At 37.9% G+C, this 21,977-nt stretch overlaps 1 protein-coding gene across 3 annotated transcripts in view; it reads left to right on the plus strand.

The window, feature by feature from the left end:
• Positions 1-1,399: 1,399 nt before the first annotated feature.
• Cdk15 (cyclin dependent kinase 15) overlaps positions 1,400-21,977 on the plus strand; it is a 91,857-nt gene continuing 71,279 nt past the window's right edge. The window contains exons 1-4 of one of the 3 annotated variants that reach the window (XM_040294710.2): positions 1,400-1,756; positions 2,487-2,636; positions 2,854-2,951; positions 9,468-9,547. In XM_040294710.2, coding sequence (XP_040150644.2) covers positions 1,634-1,756; positions 2,487-2,636; positions 2,854-2,951; positions 9,468-9,547 — 451 coding nt within the window. In that variant the 5' untranslated portion in view covers positions 1,400-1,633. The other 2 variants (XM_005338911.4, XM_040294713.2) reach the window with 2 other exon arrangements.

Below are 21,977 nucleotides of genomic sequence, written 5' to 3' on the forward strand. Positions count from 1 at the left end.
CATTTCTAATAAAATGTATTTTATTTTGGGCAACTAAGCAAGACCCTCAGCAACTTAGTGAGGCACTGCCTCAAAAATAAAAAATAAAAACATTTTGATAAATTCTAGTGGAATTAAATATTCTGAAAAATTAGCTTTTTGTTCTTTGTTAATTGATTGTTGGTTAAAAGTTTAATAGTTTTTCAAGACTATTTTAAAAATATTTTTGTATATTAGTGAAATTAGTCTCCTTTTTATGAAATATGAATCTTTGAATTGATTCTTTTTTGAAATAAAGCTTAAATACATGTTCATAAATGAATTATCAGAAAGTTTTTTTAAAAAAGTATTGTATTGTGAGGTTCAGATATCAAATATCCATAAATATTATTGTGACATTAGACATGACTCGAACACACATGTGGGCACGTGTGCATGTGTGCATGTGTGCATGTGTGTGTGTGTGTGTATTTGTGACTTTTCTGTATCATTCTGTGAGTGGTACATTATAGTAGCAAGAATCTTAAGCGTCTGTCACAGAAAAAAATTCTGTTCACCTGGGCACAGTGGCACACACCTATAATCCCAGCAACTCAGGAGTCTGAGACAGGAAGATTGTAAGTTTGAGGGGATCCTGGGCAACTAAGCAAGACCCTCAGCAACTTAGTGAGACACTGCCTCAAAAATAAAAAATAAAAAAGACGAGGGATGTAACTCAGCACTGAAGTGCCCCTGGGTTCAATTTCTCACAAACAAACAAACAAAAACATAAAAATAAATTATAAAAAAAGTTTTGTTCAAAAACTGAAGGATATAAAACAGTTTGCGCCAGATTCCTGGTCATGTCAATATTAACATAGTACTTACATATAATAAGTATTATATTTATGTGGGAAGAAGAAAAGGGAGAAAGAAGGAGAGAAAGAGGGAAGAAGATGTTTTATGCAAATTCGTGTCTCTTTACCATTGGCTTACATCCTTACCTGTACAGTAAGAACAACACTGGTGCTCATTACACCGTGATGGAATAAATGAATGAATGACTACCCATCTAGGACTGTTAGATACACTGTTGCTCGGAGGCAAAGAGATGAAGTAGACATCCTCAGCTTTCCTCCTCTTCTCATTCTATGGTTTTTTTTGACCACTAAACATTGGCTGTATTGCAATTTTGTTTTAAAAGTCGGAAAACCAAAATGCTTTCAGATGAAAGGCAGGGAGAAAAAACTTCCTCAGTGTATTTGCTTTAGTGCCAGGAAAGCCTACTAAATATCAATGTCATTATCCATGATATCTTATAAATATCATCACATGGATAAGCAATGTGAATTCAGAAAAAGTATGCATACAAACAGCACTAACTTGTGGCTGGAAGAAGAACTTTAACTGTGCCCAATTTTATTCTATCTCATACTAGAGCTGCCTTGTTTTCGTTGTGCATATATGAATGCAAGCAGCCGCCTTTCTGATGTCGAGCTACTTGCACTGAGATGGAGAAACTGCTGAAGTCATGAGGCTGCTCCAGGCAGAGCCTCATGTGAGTCATATGAAAGCTCCACACTGCTGACCTCTGGCAAAAAGGGAGTGAGAGAGGACAGGAGAGGCAGAGGGGGAGAGGTTCAAGTGTGGGTTTTCTCCTTGAACCTGAAAGACTATGGGTCAAGAGCTGTGTGCTAAGAGTCTACAGCCTGGGTGCAGCTGCTATCACCGTTCCAAAGGAGGCGAGACACACAGCAGCCGGAGGAGTCAGCCTGTGACCATGGAGGCTGAATTCCAGGTATTGGTATCCCAGGAGGAGCATCTTTCTCTATTGATAAACCAAGGAGTTCAGACCGACGCTCCCTTTCCGAAGCAGAGGTCTGATTCCTTCTGCGGTAGGTCGAAACCCATAAAAAGAAAATTCTATTAAAGTCACAGAGAATTTATGGCTGTAGTTATCAATTGTGGGGATGTGCTTGTAAACCAAAAGGGAAAAATAATCCTTGACTTTGTGCTGCCCGAAACTCCCCTTGACTTGAAGTGGAAAAAGTGGTTCTTCTCCTGAAATCTCTAAGGTACTACATTGCAGAGCTGACAGGCTGCAGTATTGGTTTGTGGTGGATTCAAAATTCCAGTAATTAGCTCATATCTATTAGCCATGTCATGCTAGAAGACTATTCCTCTAAAGTGATAAATTACACAGATGTGTGTGGGGCAGAGGAGGCTGAGTTAAAGAAAAAACGAAAAACATGTATCAAGGAGATTCAGGTTAACCTAAGCATTAAAGGTAAATGTATTCAAGTGAAGAAAGATTGCAGCATTTCTGCAGATGATACCATTATGGTCGTTTTGTTTTGTTTTTTGTTTTTGGATCTGACTTTCAGAAAGGTGCCTTTTGGGGGTGTAGGAAGAACCTTAGAAAACATCTTAAGGGTGAGAATCGGGTAAATTAAAAAAAGATGGTTTTGGCAGCGGCTGAATCTTGACTTTGCATAGATTTTTACTCCTGCGCTTTCTTTTTTCTCTAGCTAACAGACCTAAAAGAAGCATCAAGCTGCATGACTTCATTTCACCCCAGGGGAGTGCAGGGGGCTGGTGCCCAGAAGTTTGAGAGTAAAAGGCCACGGAGTAATAGCGATTCTTTTCAGGAAGAGGATCTGAGGCAGGGTTTTCAGTGGGTGAGTGAACCGCTGACGTTGATCTAGAAGAATTTAATGTGTGCTGGTCCCGGGAAGCTGGTCCTCAACTTCCAGGACAATTACTGAGCAGGCCTTCCCAGGTAGCTTCAACAATACTGTCTCCCTGGGGGGGAACAGGGGAATCAACACTAAAAATAAAATAAAAGAAAAAATTGATCTTTCTGTCTTTTCCACCTCTCACCCCTCCCCTTTCAAGCAGAGGAACAGCCTCCCTTTTGGGGCCGCCTCATCTTACTTGAACTTGGAGAAGCTGGGTGAAGGTTCTTATGCTACAGTTTACAAGGGGATTAGCAGGTGAGTTACAGTTGCAGGAGACTTTAAAGATGAGGGCTCCATCCCCCTCCTTTTACATTATAGAGCCAGATGACACAGTACAGAAGTTCACAGCGTTTGGAACCTGTACAAGACACCAGGGCCAACAGGGAGAGAGACATGATGACTTAAATAGCCTTAAAAGAAAAATAAACCTGTCCTACTCCAATTAAAACCAGCTCACTAAAATGTTTATCAGCCTTTCCTCTCTTTTATTCCATTAAAATAAAGTAGACTTTCTCTACTATTAACCAAAAAGAACAATTACTGCCTGGTGGGAAACACAATTGGGAAGGTATTTCTAGAGCGTTTTTCATATGTAAGTCACAATGATAAAGTTTTACAATTGTAATTTATTGAATTTGCTGCTAATTCTTCCACCTTGCCTTCTTATAAAAAATCTGAAGTTGGTTTCTGCAAAGTATGGAATATGCAAAAAAATGATAAATCCTGAGTTTTCTACACTTGCAAAATATGCAAATAACTGGAGAATAAAAATACTACTTATCCAAGACAATTACCCATTTTGGAAAATTGAATTCCATTGCCTTTTAGGGTGGGAAGTTTGGAAGGTCTTGTTTCTTTCATTTATCTTACTTGGATGGAGAAAAATAATGGCTTAATAGTGGTTAAATGTTAATTTTAGAAATTTAATATAAACACTACAAAATTAAGTACTTATTATTTATCTTAATGGTTTGTGATTTTTATGATTTTTTTACTTGTTAAAACAAGATTATAAGGGAAATACAGTTTAAAAATATTGTATAGAAGCAAGATTTAATTCACACCTGCAGATTGTCATAGGAATTAATGATATAAAAAAAATTATTTCTCCTTCAAGAAACTCACCAGGAATAGGATGAAAAGTGCATTGGAAGTACATGTTCAAGTGCACAGGGATATAAGTAGAGGTGTGCAGCTCACTTAGGGATTTATAATAGAATAAATAAAAACCTGGTCACAAATAGTCATCAAGGCAGGACTGGGTAAATAATCACCATAGTGTGAAATTGTATGCAGCCATGTGCAGTATGAAGTAGATGTACTAATATGAAAAGATGTCCAGTATTTTAAAAGAAAAAAAGCAAGTTACTGAACAATACATACTCTTTGATCCCTTTTAGAAAAAAAAAACACTCAGATGTATTATACATATATAGATTTGTATGTACATAAAAGAGTCTGGGGAAATACACAAGAGATTAGTTATTTCTAGTGGTTGAAACTGGAGCAGGGAAACAAAGATCACTCTTAAACTTCTCACTTTATTCCCCACCACAAAGGCATTACATTTATAATATAAAAATATGTTCAAAAATACCGTAAAGATAGATGCCAAAAAGGCATTTGGTAAATTCAACATCAATTTCTAGTTTTTAAAACTCTGAACAAAACAGAAATAGAACGATAATTTCTCATTACCATGAAGAATATTTCAAGTCAATAGCACACACACTTTTCTGTTAATTTTAGAGACTTTCCTGGTAAGATTGAAATAAGGCAAAAATGACCATTATCCATAACTGACAAACAATGTCAAAAATAATTTTTTTGTATATTATATCATTGTCCCCCTAAAAAAACCAAAGAGAATCATCTAAGAAACTATTAAAAGTAGTAACGGAACAATAGGTAATCGGTTACAAAATCAATATATACCTATTAAGATTGTCATATGTATTAGAAATGATTATTCAGAAAATATAGTAGGAAAAGCTCCTCTCATAATAACAACAAAATGTGATGATTAACATTAAAAAGCAGAGCAGGATTTATGTAAAGATTTACTAAGGGACATCCAAGACTTAAAGAGTCAGACATTCATTCATTCTACTAAAGTCTATTAATTTTTCTAATTGTGATATTTATTATGTGTCACATACTACTTAAGCTAATAAGAATACATTGGGGGCTGGGGTTGTGGCTCGGAGGTAGAGCGCTTGCCTAGTATGTGTGAGGCACTGGCTTCAATTCTCAGCACTGCATATAAATAAATAAAAGGAAGGTTCATTGACAACTAAAAAAAAAAAATGCATTGGAAAACAAAAGAGACAAATATCCCTGCTCTTACAGAGTGTGATGGGGGTGAGATAAATAGTGACTAAATCAGTAAACTACTGAATTTGTTGAAGGGTGAAAAGTGCCAGGGAGAATGAAAAATGGCCTGCGTGGTGGTGCACAACTGTCATCCCAGCTCCTCAAGAAGCTGAGGCAGAAGGAATACAAGTTGGAGGCCGGGCTGAGCAAAGTAGTGAGACCCTGTCTCCAAATAAAAAGGGCTGGGGAGGTGGCTCAGTGGTAGAGCACCCCTGGGTTCAATCCCCAATAATTCATAGAAAAGAATGAAACAGAGAGAGAGAGAGAGCGCGCCAGAGTTGTTGTTGGATTACCGTTTTAAATAGGGCTCCAATAGGAGGCCTGGCTGAGAAGGAAACACTTGAACAGGGAACCTGTTGGAGGCAAGGAGTGAGCTATGTATTAGCACAGTGAAAGGCAGGGGAGACTGCAAGTACAATAATCCCTGGGGCAGAGTCAGCCTGGCATTGGAGGAGACAGTGGACAGAGATGAGTGCAGGCAGGAGGTCATATGTGTGCCCCAGGAGATTGTGTAGGTCTTGTACAATGACCAGTCCAAGGACTGTTTAAGTACAGGGTATTTGAATTAAAAATTCTAATTATGTGGCTGGGAGTGTGAAGCTCAGTGGTAGAGGGCTTGCCTAGCACATGTGAGGCCCTGGGTTCCATCCTTAGCACTGCATAAAAATAGATAAATAAAATAAAGGTATTGTGCCCATCTACAACTAAAAAAAGAAGAAGAAAGAAATTCTAATTGTGCAAACATGTCAGTGATTGTCTAATTTCAAGTGTTGATGTATTCTAGATATAGTGAATTCTCAGAGAATTAGACCCCCTTAGACACCAAAATCTATGAATCCTCAAGTGTTTTATATAACAGGGGGCAGTATTTGAATATAAATTAATACCTAATGCAATGTAAATGTTATGTAAGTAGTTGTTACATTGTATCATTTAGAGAATAATGACAAGAAAAAAAAGTCAATACATGTTCAGTACAGACATAATTTTTCCCAGATTATTTTCAATCTGAAGTTGTTTTAAGAGATACAGAACCTACAAATACAGAGGTCCAACTGTGTATTCTAAACTACAATAATTAAAATTATGCAGCACAGGGCTGGGGATATAGCTTAGTTGGTAGAATGCTTCCCTCCCAAGCCCTGGGTTCAATCCCCAGCACCAAAACCAAAAACAACAAAAAAAGACCAGCACAATATAAGGAAAGACAGATCAAAGAAACATGGTTTTGAAAAGTCCAGAACAGTTAAAGATCCAAGTATCACTAAAATATATAATCATGGTGGATTAAAGAGAAAAATGAAGAAGAAACATACAAGAACTAGAAGAAAAGATAAGTGTATTCTTTGTAACTCTTAGGCTGGAAAGTCTGTGTCTAACACTCAAATCAGAATCCATGAGAGAAGATAGGAAGTGTCCGTGGTGCCCCATATATCCAAGTATGTTCGAGGGATCCCCAGTTCTGAGACACCTTAATAGAAGTTTCATTGAAACAGTTATGGACAAATCAATATGGGCAGCCCTAGAACAAAACCAAATTCGATTCTTTATTATAGATTCTTTCAGTATTTTAAAAATGTCAGTGTATACTGTGACCTTCTAAGAACAATCAAGAAGCATTTTCTAAACATATTTGACCAAAAAAAAAAAAAACTTTTCTTGGGGGAGAGTAGGGTAGAATTTTACAGAAACAGGCTCTAAGCAAAACACTTTGGAAAATACTGAACATCATAAAAATCTTTTTAAGTTCAAAACTTCAGGGCTAGGGATGTAGTCGGTGGTAGAGCACTTGCCTAGCATACATGAGACTGTGGGTTCGATCCTCAGCACCACAAAAATAAACAAACAAGTAAATAAATCTTCAAAGACATTATAAAGCAAATGAAAATAACTGGTGAGATGTATATGTAAATATTTCAAAACAAGTAGGCAATTTAGGGAAAGCACAAAAGAAATAGAAATGACTATGAAAACTCACTTGCATAAGCAAAGAAATTCAAGTGTGATAACGTCTTTAACTTATCATATAAGCTAAAATGTGAAGATAGAAACAAAAATATCCAAAAACAACAACACAAAACCCAGTTTGGTGTGGATGTGCCAAAGTGACATGAGAGCTAACTGAAAGATTCTTCAAAGGACAAATCTGCAAACATTTGAAAAACAAAGTAAAGTAATATCAAATTATAACCCAAACAACAAAATACCTATGAGTCCATACTGATATAAATAAATGGTTCAATAAGTTAATAAATAAGAGAGGAGAAATAAATCTCCCATGTAGAATTCCACCCAGTTCTCAAGGAGGTAGATCATAGCTCTCAATTCCTTGTATGTAGTGACATTCATCCTGAAGTACAGAATGGAAAAGGGAAAGAGTAACTTCCCAGTAGAGAAACCTGACAAATGCTACTTCAGCCACGTGGTTAAGGTCCACATCATAGGACATACGTCATGTCCACAGTAGGTATCCTGAATATAATGGCTCCTCCCCAAATTCATGATCCCAAACCAATCATAAGAAAAACAGAAAGATCCCAAGAGAGGAGCATCCTACAAAATACTTGACCAGTATTCCTCGATACTGCCAAGATCATCAAAAACAAGGAAAATCTGGGAACTATCATAGCCAAGAGTGGCTGAAGGACACATGACAACTGAATGGGATCCTGGACAATAAAAAGGACCATTAGGTACAAACTAAAGAAATCTTAATCAACTCTGGGCTTTAGCAAATAATAACTTATCAATGTTGGTTCACTGTCTTCCTAAGTTTTCTGAAAAAGTAAAACTGTTCTTTAAAAAAAAAAAAGAAATCTAAAAATACAAAAATAGAAACAAAACCCAGCTCAGTGTTAGCAAGGAAGTGATGGAATGGCCACTCTCATGCCATCATTGCGTGATCACTTAGTGAATTCAAGTCAATGAAAACATGGGCACTGAATACCCTTTGACTCAGCAATTCCATATCTACCTAAGGAAATAATAATTAAGGCTGTATGAGAAGATGAATCTTTAAATATGATCATTATTGTATTTTTATAGTAGTCCAAAGGTAGAAACAATTTCCACACGTTTGGAATTGGCTGAACAATTAAGTATGTTTACATGATGAAATATTAGGCCATTATTAAACATCATACAACATAATAAGGAATGATAAGAAAAAATGTTAAATGGGGAAAGATCAGATTTACTGACAATATGATATAAATCCTGCTCTGTAAAAATAACATTTATAGTTGATTGTGGTGGTGCAGGCCTATAATCCCAACTACTCTTAAGGCTGAGGTAGGAGGATCACAAATTCGAGGCAGCCTGGGCAACATAGCAAGAACCTGTCTCAATATAAAAAGTAGAAAGGGCTGTGGCTGTAGCTCAGTGGTAGAACACCATAGGGATCAAGCCCCAGGACCCCACAAACCAAAGCAACCCAACATATTTATACCTGCATTAAAATCTCTGTTCTTTTTCTTTTTCCTTCATTCCTTTTTTTTTTTTTTTTTAAATCTCTGTTCTGGGCACTTGGCTTACATCACAAACAAAACAATGAATAAGGGGAGAGTAGGAGGACGAAGGGAAAGAGAGAGAATGGTGAAGCCTGGGCAGATCAGGCAGCACTTGCCTGATCAGGAGGCTGTTGTAAAAGTCTGGCTGGTTTTTGAATGGAGAAGTGACTTGTTTTGACTTTGGTTTTTAAAATGTGCCCCCAGCTACTCTGTTCAGTATAGATAGATGGAGTACAAGTATTTAAGCAGGGAGATGGTTAGGAGACCACTACAAGGAGTCAGATGAGAAGTAAGAATATCTTAAATGCACAAAAGGGAAATAAAAGAAACAATGCACATCAAACTATTATGAGGGCTGGGCACGGTGGCACATGCCTATAATTCCAGCGATTTAGGAGACTAAGGCAGCAGAATCACAGGTTCAAGGCCAGCCTCAGCAATTTAGCAAGATCCTAAGAATCTTAGTAAGACTGTCTCAAAAAATAAAAAGGATGCTGGGGATACAGCTCAGTTGGTAGTGTGCTTGCCTCACATGTACAAAGCCCTGGGTTCAATCCCCAGCACCCCTATAAAGAGGGGGTTGATTTCTCTGTGCTTCTATTTTATTCAATTTTTTTCTATAATGAACATACATCGCTTTAGTAGATATAGTGTTGTTAAAATATATGAATCATATATATGATATATACTTTACATATATATATAAAACTTTGTTTGGAGAATATTTTTATGTACTTATATGTATAAATTTTTTTGTTTGGAGATAATTGTAGATCCATATGCTGGAATATATTTTGTCAGAAAACTCCTTTTCTTAAGCCTTCTTTTTCTATTGCTGCTTTGAACCATGTCAATAAGTGAGTGCCATACTTCCCATCCCCTTTTCTAGGATAAATGGACAACTAGTGGCTTTAAAAGTCATCAGCATGAATGCAGAGGAAGGAGTCCCGTTCACAGCAATTCGGGAAGGTAAGAACCGGAAAAGCAAACCCAAGAGATCTGTTTTGATTCCTGGATTTGGTAAAAGAATGCTTTGAGTTTATCTGTTCAACATCTGTTTTTTAATATTTATGAAAGAAATATTACCATTACAATTTTATTCTTGATGCCAGTTTTTTAAGAATACTTATACTACTATTTCATTATTTATTCTTGAGGGCGTTAAGATTCAAAACTGTTATATCACTTGACCAAAACTTTGACCTCAAACAGTGTTTCTGAATACGTTCCAAGTGTTTGGCCTCATTCTGGTTGTGAAAACTGCATCTATACAACACCAAAAAAATTCATATGAAATTTTTTTTTAAAAAAATCATACAAATTATTAGTGGGAAATTTGCCTAAATGTAGCATGTTTCTTTCATCATAGTTGAAAAACTCTTTTAGGAAGGCATGCACTTTAAGTGTTGTGTCTGTATTTCCTTTGTACCCTGGTTGGTATAGCAAGTGAGGAAGGATGGACTTGGGTTTGCATTGTAGGTCTACCATTACCAGTGGTGTGGTGTTGGGTAGGTTTCCCAAGACTTAGTTTATTGTAGAGAAAAGATAATAATAGTCCATGTTTCACAAGTTGCTATGAGGATTAAACAAGAATATATATACAAGGCACTTATCACAGAGTCTGTTTTCAGACTTCAGTAAATGTTGGCTCTTATTATTCCATTCTTGCTCCTTTCTTTGGATAATTTCTTGTTAAGCATAGAGATAACCAATAATTTACACCATAAAAATTGAAAAGCCAGGCTGAGGTAGGAGGATCACAAGTTTGAGGTCAACCTGGGTAATTTAACAAGACCCTGTCTCAAAATAAAAACTAAAAACGACTGAGGATATGGCTCAGCAGTAAAGCACTTGGCTAGACTGGGTGAGGTACTGGGTTTGACCCTCAGTACTACAAAAAGAAAAAAAAAAAAGAAAAGCAGATAGAGTGAATAAATCATTAAAAATATAATGTATCAACTTTTTTACATGGGCCATTTAAAATGAAATTGAGATCACTGTCCATTTCAGCAAAAAAACAAAAGAAATGCCTTTCCCTGGCTTTACTTTCTCCCCCTTTTATCTTCTCTTCTTTACTGAGCACATATTATGTGCAAAGCATATTGCTGAGTGTTGTGAAGGATGACAAAGCCCCAGTCTCTTTTCTATGTGGTTTTCCATGTGGAGCAGATAATTCACGGAACAAGTGTGTAAAAGATATTGTAAATCAAGACAAGAACCAGTGGTCTCATTATGGCTAATGGAGTCAGTAGATGCTGAGCTTAGGATGGGTTTATGCAAACAGGCATGGAAAAAGCAATTCAGCAAATGAGTTTATAACTGAATTTAATGCCATTTTCAAAGTCTTTCAGAGCCTCTGGGGAATACATCACTTTAAATTGAAGTGGAAGGGCCAAATGGCTGTCAGCTTAGCCAGGGACCCATCCTGGTAGGATCAGGTGCATTCTGGGGAATGCACGGTTTTAAGTGTGTAATACCATGGAAGCTGCATTTACTGATGTACTTATTAGTGGTCCCTGTGAAAGATGATCATGTTTGGAAGAAATGTGTGGATAGGACAAAGAGTATTTCTGAATAGAATAGAAATCACCAGATCACTCTCGTTCAGGGATGGAATCCAGGTCTAGGTTCACTGCATTCTCCAGTTGTGGCCTTTGTGAGCTTGATTGTGTAAGGCCAGTGTTGCTGCTTAGCTTTTGCCCACAGCCAAGCTTTTCAGGTTGACATTTGAGGCTAACAGTGAAATCTTTTTGCTGGATTTGCTAACAGATGGTTCTCAGCATGGTTCAGAAAAGCTGAATCTGTCTTGTTCCGTATGCTAGATGCTTCTTTCATTGCACTTTTACCAACGAGCTGCCTCCCGGTCACAGGTGCTTACAATTACATTTAGTATTGAACTGAGGACATTCTTGGTTGGTTTTATGAACTTCCCTTACTGAAAGGTTTGCAATGTATAATAATAAAAACCACAAAAGGATTTTTGACACATTGGAGGTTGTTAGGCTTCCAGTTTCCAACAACGAATGTTTCTTTTTCCATCAGTATAAAAACTTGGAGTCCTTGTCAGAGAGGCCCTCTCCCTTCAAGATGTGAGGCCTCATTTAAGAACTTTGGCACTGTCCCATTTCTCCCGAAAGAACTCGAAGGATGTGCGCCCAGGGAGACAGGAGGTTAACTGAGTAGGGCTGGAAGGCAAAATAAGAACAGCTGGAGTTCATTAGTTAAAATCCAGGGTCACTAGCTAAAAAGGCAACCGAAAGCCAAGTGCAGAAAAACCAAGTGAGTACCACAGCCTGCTTTAAAAAGCCTTGAAGCAGGAATTACTTCTGAGCAGTTTGGCTGCTCTGATGGCATAGCAGCCAGAGACATATTGAGGAGGATTTTGCTACATGAAGAGTCTCTCTGTATGTTATAGGGAGAATACACGTGGCAGTTTATAAGTCTGGTCAAGTACAATACTATTTGTTTTTATTTGATCTTGACATATAATATTATGAAATTATCAAAAGTATAAACAGCACTAAGGAAAACGTCTTAATTCAAGTTCCAGGTCCTTTTTATACCTCTTTCAATTTTCTTAACAATTTTCTTTAGCAAAAGGTGTTATGATTGCACTGTAAGACACAAACTAAATCTCTCTGATTCAAAAATCCACAACTTCCTATGCATTCGTTCTACAAATATTTATTGAGTACCTGTGGTGGCCAAGCATTCTGCTGACTGCTAGGTACACAGCACTGCGCATGTTTCTTACATTATTTTGCTAATTAAAAAGATCAGAAGCTTTTGCAAAAACTTCTATCTTTCACAATTGGCTCAAAATTATATTTCAAATGTTTCTTCTCATAGCTAGAAGAAAATATGTTTATGTTTTTATATCAGGATGAAGAGTCTTCATTTTATTCAACTATTCATCAATATCTTAGTAATATACCTTATTTTAAATATCTTTGTACAAATGTTCAACTTTTGGTTTAAACCTAGGACCTTCAATTATTACCAATATTTTCTTAGGAAGCAATTGTATAATTAACCTTTTCTAAGAACCAGGTATACAAGATAGCCCCTCTCCATAATCAATTTTTTAAACCCCTTCATGAACTCTTGGTAGTAAAAAGTGTTATTTTTGTTGTAGAGATGAAAGTATCTGAGTTTCAGAGAGGTTAGGTGACTTGTCCAAGGTCACAGAGCTAGCAATAAGAGTTATTAGGTATTAGAATCCATATCTATTCTATTTAAATTTTTTTCTACTTTATTATATAAATTTGGAAATGCTTGGTCTAAGCATTTCTTTTTTAACTAGATTAAAAGTGAAAATAGAAATCTGTTTTTGTGATGTTCTCTGTATGAACATTAAGGAAAATGCAGAAGAAACATTTTTAAAGAAAATAATATTGTATATTTAGCAATTCTGATTCTATCATTGATTCTACAACACCAGTAATTGCATTCTCTAAATTGGAAAGTTTCAGCTAAGGATCTTTTAAGACCATTTGCTTTTAGGAAAATTACAGAGTAATTATTTCCAATCCATACAAGAGAAAAGTAAGCCAAAAAATAGTCCAAGGAGCCTTGCTGAGGTCATGGGATGAGACAAAGGAGGAGTGTGATTCGAATCTCAGAGTTGCTCTTGGTGTGGTAGAGCATACCTGTAATCCCAGCTACCTGGGAAGCTGAGGCAGGAGGATAGCAAGTTCAAGGCCAGCCTGGGCAATTTAGCAAGACCCTGTCTTAAAATAAAAACATTGACAAATAGTCTGCAGTGGAATGCAAGCAAATCACATCACACACAGCAAATTCACATGTGCATGGTTAGATCTTTATAAAACAAAATGAAGGTATGTGATGGAGATTATAATTCCAGAAAAATCAGATGATAACCTCCTCCCCTCCTCTTCCTCTTCTTCCTCCTCCTCCTCCCCCTCTTCCTTCTCCTTCTCTTCTCCTTCTCCTTCTCCTTCTTCTTCTTCTTGCATCAGGGATGGAACCCAGGGACATTTAACCACTGAGCAACATCTCCAGCCCTGTTAGTTATTATTTTTTTATTTTGAGATAGGGTTTTATTAAATTGCTTAGGGCATCCTAAATTGCTTAGGCTGGCCTCAAACTTGCAATCCTCCTACCTCAGCTTTTTGAGTTGCTGGGATTGCAGATATGCGCCTCTGTACCCGCCCAGAGGATAACTTCATATCTGACATTTGTCTTAATGTTTATCTAGATTGTATCTTTTTTTGGAATGTATAACTTGACTCATTGACCTGATCCCATGTCAGAGAAAATGGGACTATAACTGCAACCCCACTTTTTTTTTTTTTTTGTAGTTCTGGGGATCAAATTCAGAGCCTCATGCCTGCTAGTTCAGAGCTTTACCACTGAACTACACCCCTAGCACACCGACTCTTTTTTATTCAATGTCTAGTGGGAGTTGAGGTGGGTTGCCTTATTGACTCCTACATAAACTCATTACAAGTGGCCTGCTCTTTATTAATTCTCAGTACTTATTGAGCACCACATTCAAGGCCTGTGTTAGTGCTGGAGATGGGAAAATAGGGATGGATTCAATCCACACTCAAGGAGCCCACAGTCTGGAGAGGACTCTGACCTGCAGGCACTCACCACGACTTGGGGAGGCAGCCTTGCTCTCCCTTGTCATCATCTTCCATATTTTCTTCACATCTCCAGGACAAGGAAGAGACATTGTGACTCACTGCACTTGAAAAGCATTACTTTTCCTAAAACTTCATTAAGCCACAAAATCCAATGAAATGGACAAAACCAAGATATTAAATATTCTCTTATCATTGTGAGATGAAAGTGATAATTGCTGAATTTTGAAATAGCTTACATTATCATATTACTATCTAGATTTGTAGATATCTTATGAACAGAATCAAAATCAACCATGCATGATTTTTCCTGATCTTTGGGATTGGGTTTCTTTTTTTCATGTTTCTTCTGATTTTCTGGATGTTTTCATGATCAAACCAAGTAGATACATACAAAATTCTTACAACAATACCTGGGTTGGCCTAAATACTCAATGAGTGTTAGCTATTATCATTGACATCATTTATAAAATTACTTCATTTGCTTTTTTCTTTTGCGGTACTGGTGGTTGAACCAGAGCAGGCAAGTTCTCTACCACCGAGTTACACCCCCATCACTGAAATTACTTTAGAAGCACCATATAGCTCAGTGGTACAGCATGTGCTTACCATATGGGAGGCCCTGGGTTTGATTCCCAGCTCCACATTAAAATAAATAAATAAATAAACCTCATTGTGACTTGTCTGGAGCTTTGAGCACCCTGCATCCCATTTATTTGTGTGTCTTTTTGTCGAAGAAAAACAAAAATAATGTCAGGCACAGTGGCACAAGCTTGTAATCCTAGCTACTGGAGAGACTGAAGCAGAAGGATCACAAGTTAGAGGCCAGCCTCAGCAACTGAGAATAGTCTCTCTTTTTTATTTTTTTGCATTTCATTATTTATTTAGATGTTTAAGCTCTCGTACTAAGTTTTTACAAGCTGGTGAACACTGACAAATTATTTCTCCCACAGAACTATAACCACACATTCCCAGACAGTATAAATATATGGTTGAACTAACATTAATACACATCACCATTTTATCAATTACATAATAAAACAAAATTATCAAGTATCCAAATATTAAGTTACACAGCTCAAAAGGCATATAAAATATTAGATGTCTGCTCAATTCATCAGCAGAAACCCACTTTTTTCTCTTTTTTTTTTTTTTTTGCAAGAGGTTGGGAATAAAAGAAAAAAAAATCACACTTCAAACAAAAAGTTGGTAAACAACTTCTGATAATTATGAAAAAAAATTACAAGAATTTCAGAAACTTTATGATTAAGAATTGTTTTACCTACAATAACAGAGCATCTCTACCTTTTAAAAAAATATTTACTAAATTAAAGAGCATATATTCTACAGGTTCTGCACGAGACAAAGGCAACATTTTACTAAAAATATTTAATAGCCCCCTCCCATTTTTTTTCAGGCCCTCCCTGTTAAGTTTCACTTCAGAGTGCAAACATTAAATTAACTGTAAGGCTTTTTTTTTTTTTTTTTTTGGTCTGGAGACTTAAAGACATGTGCTTCTGTAAAAACTTAGGTTTTCAAAATGGAGGTTTCCCATAACAGCAAAAAATAAGACTTATAGAAAGATATTGAAAAAAATAATTGCTGTAAGACTTGGTAAAAGGAAAAAAAAAAACCCAATAGGTAAAAGCAAACCTGATGTATACTGGTTTGAATGTGGGAGATGTAAATATAAAAAGAGCAGGCAAATAATCATATAGGGCCTACAATGTTTGAAATGACTGAAGGAATAAATCACATAAGGTCTAGAGTGTTCTTAGTTCCTGGAATTTTGGTGTTGTATGATACTAAAAATATACAAGTATTGTGCTGGGTATTTTGGCACCTAATCTTTCTAAATTTCTTATGTAAGATTCTGGCATGGAAATAGATTTAAAGACATTAATTCAATACCGCATGATTTCAGGAAAGGTCAACTGGTACAAATGATAAGCACATTTTAAAATGTGAACAGCAAGAATCTTTTGCTAAGTGTCCAAACAGGTTGATCATAACCCAAACATAGAGGTTGAAATTCTGTCAAGCTTGTGGCCTGGTAAAACTGCTTTCCAATACTCCTATGGAAGCTTCATCAGACTTATTCACCACGCTAACATGTTGGCTAATATGTACGACAAATTAGGTCCCATCTTAAGTTTCACTTCCAAGGCAATAGCATCAGGCGCCCGAGTTTTATTGAATGCAACAGTTGTTTCTATGACCATTGGAGTCTTTGAAGCGCAGCCGCATTTTAGGACGATACTTCTCCAAATACAAGTTACTTGCTGTTAAAGGCTCCACACCGCTTTTGTCTTATGAATTGTACTGCATCTTCATATTTCATTCCGCCTTCAATCAATGCCAGGGCAACAAGCACTGGAGCTCTCCCAAGGCCACAGTAAAAATATTTAATTATTTTTCTGCCTTACATTCTTTCATAGCATCTTTATTAAGATCCTTCCTCTTCCTGGCGCCGCCTGCCACCAAACCGCTGGCCACCATGTCGGTGGAGCTGGAGGAGGCCCTGCCGCTCCCGGGCACAGAGGGGGCCACGGGGGGCGGGGGCGGTGACGCATGGGGGGCAGCGACAAGGACCTTGGTGTCCCCAAGCGTAAGAGCAGCCACAAGAAGAACCAGCTGAGCAAGTACAGCCAGCTGGTGGTGGAGACCGCAGGCTGGGCGAGCAGTGGCTTGTCGCTGGCGTGCATCTATAGTCTCTCTTTTTTTAAAAAAATATTTTATTTACATTTTAGTTTTCGGCAGACACAACACCTTTGTTTGTATGTGGTGCTGAGGATCCAACACAGGCTGCACCCATGACAGGCAAGTGCACTACCGCTTGAGCCACACCCCCAGCCCCATATAGTCTCAAAATTTAAAAATAAATAAAGATAAAGAGCTGGGGAATGTAGCTCAGTAGCAGAGAACCCCTGGGTTCAATCCCCAGTTACATAGATAGATAGATGATAGATAGATAGATAGATAGATAGATAGATAAATAGATAGATAGATAGATAATACTTGAAATATGATTATGAAAACAGCAATTTTACCAGAATCAGAATGCTGATTTTAGGATCTGTCTCCCTTTTTCTCAGTTAACTTTTGCATCCTGAATATGTTTAGTCTGCAGAACAGGCATTACATCCTACTGCAAAGATTATAAGATGTCCTTGAAATTTGAAGAAAGACTGTTCTTCCCTGGGTTTGAGACTCTCATATTTGAAACTAAAGACATTTTTGGTCCTGCAGTGCATACACTCAACCACATACCAATGCCACCACAAGATAAAAGCTTTAAACATCATGTGCTCTTTCATGCAAACTCCCTATAAATTACTCAGTAAAATTCAGTTTCCACATAGCTATTTCAGTAGTCTCAGGCATTAAAAAAGCACTAGTAGGGGCTGGGTTGTGGCTCAGAGGTAGAGAGCTAGCCTAGCAAGTGTGAGGCCCTGGGTTTGATCCTCGGCACCACATAAAAATAAATAAATAAAATAAAGATATTGTGTCTACCTACAACTGAAAAATAAATATATTAAAAAATATCCGTAATAGACATGGCCATAAAGCAGAACATTTGGGAGGGAGAAGACTAAAGAAACAAGGAATAAAAGCATCTCAATCAGAAACACTCTCTACCAGCCAACAATGGGTGGAATTTATTGATAACATGAATATACCAGATGTTGTTCTGTGTACCATAGACACAGCAATAAGCAAAAAAGATAAAAGTCCCTATTGTTGATGAATATTATATTCACAAGGATCAAGGCAGACAGTAAACGTATGTGTGCATGTATATACACGTGTGCATGTATGTATTTTGTCTCTGGTGCTGGTAAGTGCTATGGAAAAGAATGAAGCAGGGTCCAGGGATGGAGGCCTACTGGGGTGGGATGGGATAGAGAGCTGCTTTTTCATCTACAGTGGCCAAAGAAGCCCAGACCTAATGTGTATCATCCGGCAAAATCCTGAAGGAAGTGTGCAGAGAGCTGAGGAAAGAGAGTGGCAAGTAAAAGGATTGCAAACCTGAGATTTCAGAGAAGGATTGTGTTTGCAAGTTCCCCAGGAACAGGTAGGGGGCCAATGTGGCTAAAGCCCAGCAAGCCAGGGTGGCAGTATGAGGAGATGCCCAGGAGTGATGGGCATGGTTGGATGAGCAGAGGTGGGCTGGCCAGAGCAGGAACTTCGGATTTTATTGAGTGAGATGAAAGGTCACTGCAGGGTGTGGATCCTTCTCCAGTGAAGGATCCCAATGGTTAGCTGTGGAAGAGATGGTAGGAGCAGGGGGACCAGTTAGGAGGCATTTACAGCAGTTCTGCCAGGGTAGGATGGTGACTTGGCTCAGGAAGAGTGCAGAGGACCTGGCCTGTGAGGGCTTCTGGAATGTCTTGAAGGTCTTGCCAACAGATTTGCTGATGGATTGGGTGAGGGTGTGGGGAAAAAAGAGTAGTGAGAAGTAGCCATTTGCCAGAGCAGCGAACCTCCATAAAATGAATGAATGGCTTAAAAATATTTCTGCAAAAAAAAGCTGTGACCTGTAAGGGCTGGGGATGTGGCTCAGTGGTAGGGCGCTCGCCTAGCACATGCGAGGCCCTGGGTTCGATCCTCAGCACCACATAAATATAAATAAGTAAAATAAAGGTATTGTGTCCAACTACAACTAAAAAATAAAATAAAATAAGAAACTGTTACCTGTAGATAAAACTAATCAGAAAATATAGATCAAAACAGAGAAATGGCAAAATTCCTAATAAGCAAAATAATCAAGAAAATTACATGAAATAAAGATTTATATTCACTGTTGTTAGTAGTCTCATCCAAATAGATATCATTCCTTGAGCTTTTTAGCAAATGATAGTTTGAAATCATCATGATTAATAAAACATACGATCATGATTTTTAAAATAAGCATAAGGGTTTTTAGTAATATAATTAAGACTAAAATTGTATTAAAAATCTTAATATTTTTAGCAATGTCAGCTTTACCATGTCCTTTTAAATTTTTTTTTTTTTTTAGGGATCAGGTCCAGGGCTTAGTACATGCTAGGCAAGAACACTGGGCGCTAGGGATCAAGTCCTTGGTTTTGTGCATGCTAGGCAAGAGCACTGGAGCACTGAGCCACACTTCTAGCCCCTAATACTAATTTTTTTTTTTTGTTGGTTGTTCAAAACATTACATAATTCTTGATATATCATATTTCACATTTTGATTCAAGTGGGTTATGAACTCCCATTTTACCCCGTATACAGCTTGCAGAATCACATCAGTTACACTTCCATTGATTTACATATTGCCATTCTAGTGTCTGTTGTATTCTGCTGCCTTTCCTAATACTAATTTTGATACATACTTTGTAGTGTGTGTGTGTGTGTGTGTGTGTGTGTGTGTGTGTGTGCGCGCGCGAGAGAGAGAGTGTATATTTATAAGAAGGGAAAATTATGAAACAATTTATAAGTAAAAATATACATAAAATATAAGCATTCTCAGTAAATGGTCAGAAGTCAAGGTTATAAATACAGAAAGTGTTGAAAACTCTTGCAGAAACATACCAAAAGCAAGACTTTAAGACTGGGTGTGGGGGTTTAATAGGTTCAGTGTGAAAGGGGCATAGAGAAGCAGATTTGAGGACATTAATTTGAATTTGCCTTTGAGTGATGCTTTCCAAGCGTTCTGCAAAAGGGAGCGGAGTCCATCCTCGAATCAATCCTGTGGAGTAAAGTCAGGAAAGCTGATAGGACTTTTCACTAGGAGTGGCTGCATGGAGACTTGGGTTGAGATACTCTCCAGAGATACTCAGATAGAAAGTGACAGGGCCAGGATTCATGTAGGGCTTCTGGCTCCACAGACAGTTCTCCCTTAAGACACTCAATAAATATGCTTGATAAATTAAGTGCTTACTCTTGGCTGAGTGTTGTAATAGGTGGTGTGGCGGGGCATCCAAAAGACAGAGAAAGTCATCTCTCTATTCCCATGTAGTCTTTGGTCTGGAACTTGAGAAATGAAACAGATGCCTGTGGAACTTGCTGATTACATTTATAAAACAGTGCATCTGTAAAAGCAAAATACTGAATTTAGTCCAAAAGGACTTTGGGAGCAAAAAGTATAAATTAGAGCAAAATAGGATTTTGAACTCCTTTGGTGGTAAGAGGGTCCCAGTTCCAACCAACTTAATAAAGAAGGAAATGCACTAGCCCACAGATCTGATAATTAAAGGTTTGCAGGGTACAAACAGTGATGGTGGGAAGCCACGAATCTCCATCACTCAACATTGGTTTTCTCTGCCTTAGTTTTATTCCTAGGCCTGCTGTCACCAGGTGTTGGTAATTTGGTACCAGCAACTCCTGGATAAATCCCACAATTCATTTCTCATGGTAGAAAAGAAAGCACCTCTTTCCTGATGGTACCACCAAAGTAGGGCTCTCCCAGGCCTGGGTTTTGTGCCAGTGTCTGAACCAATCATCCATCACTGGGGCTGATCTCTGGTTGGGTCGTATGCCCACATTGAATGGAAGTGAAGTCAGCCACAACAGAAGGGCATTGACTAAGTCAGAAGAGGGTTGAAACAGAAAAACAGAGGTGTCCCCATTAGAAGGGAGAATGGCTGTCAGAAGGGCTGTAATAAGGATTCATTATAACTGGATAAGATTCATGCAGGAAATAACTTTGTTCCCCAATTTGAGTACTTAAGTTTGTTTGCTTGTTTTTAATCTTAGGGAATTCTATACTAGGAGGGAGTTGGTGCAAGAGATTTGTGAGATGCAGGTGTACCCTACAGAACTTTTATACTTAACATTTCTTTTCTTTCCTCCTTCTCTCTCTCCTCAATGATGGGGGTTGAACCCAGGGTCTCACACATGCTAGGCAAGTCCTCTACCACTGAGCTGCATCCCAACCCTCTTTTAAGTCTTTTTTAAAAAAAATATTTATTTATTTTTTAGGTGTAGATGGACACAACACAATGCCTTTATTTTTATGTGGTGCTGATAGTCGAACCTGGGTCCCGCCCGTGCTAGGCGAGTGTTTTAACGATGTGCCACAATCCTAGCCCTCTTTTAAATCTTAAAGACACTATTTCTTCATTCAGGAATGCCCTGAGCTGAGACTTATCATCTCTTTATGGTGGCTTTTCTGGTTTTTGCTCTCCTGAAGACAGGGTCTTCCTATCTCTAGAGCCCTCAATGATAGCCTTTCAACTCTGTTCCCAGCCACTCCTGGCCTTTGTGATTACTTCTCCCTTTTAAAGGGCTGCCTTTAGCCATCTAAGAGCAACCTGTGATTGAAGAGGCAAGAAACAGTCATCAGCCCTTCCCCTCTCTTCCCCTGACTTCCCAAGTTGGCTCTCTTTTCAAGTTTGCATTTTTTGTCTTTCCACAGTGGTATGCAACATTCCCTAAGAAAGCCTTTCCACTCTCTAATATGCCTCAACAAATCTTCGCCCTCTGCTTCCCAGTTATAATCACCTCCACTGACCCTGTTGACCACTAGCAGGACTTTGCATTTTGGAAACGGTCCTACGTTGCAAAGTCCTGCTCTAGAAGGCAGACAATCTATTTCCTGCTCTCCTAGTGGCCTTTATCTCTCCAGGCCCCTACTCCTATTGCTGTGGAGCGGGGATGATGAGATTCCCAGAGGAGAGCATTCACAAAGTGCTCTGAGTGCTTTGATGAAATTGATGAGGTAAACAGAAACAGATTTTGCAACCATTCTAGCCTGTAAGAATGATAAGTTGTATATATGCAGTGATTTTACCATTTAAAAAATAATGGACTTTGTCATTTTAAGTATTCTT

Source organism: Ictidomys tridecemlineatus, chromosome 7, assembly GCF_052094955.1.
Source record: "Ictidomys tridecemlineatus isolate mIctTri1 chromosome 7, mIctTri1.hap1, whole genome shotgun sequence".
Lineage (NCBI taxonomy): Eukaryota > Metazoa > Chordata > Mammalia > Rodentia > Sciuridae > Ictidomys > Ictidomys tridecemlineatus.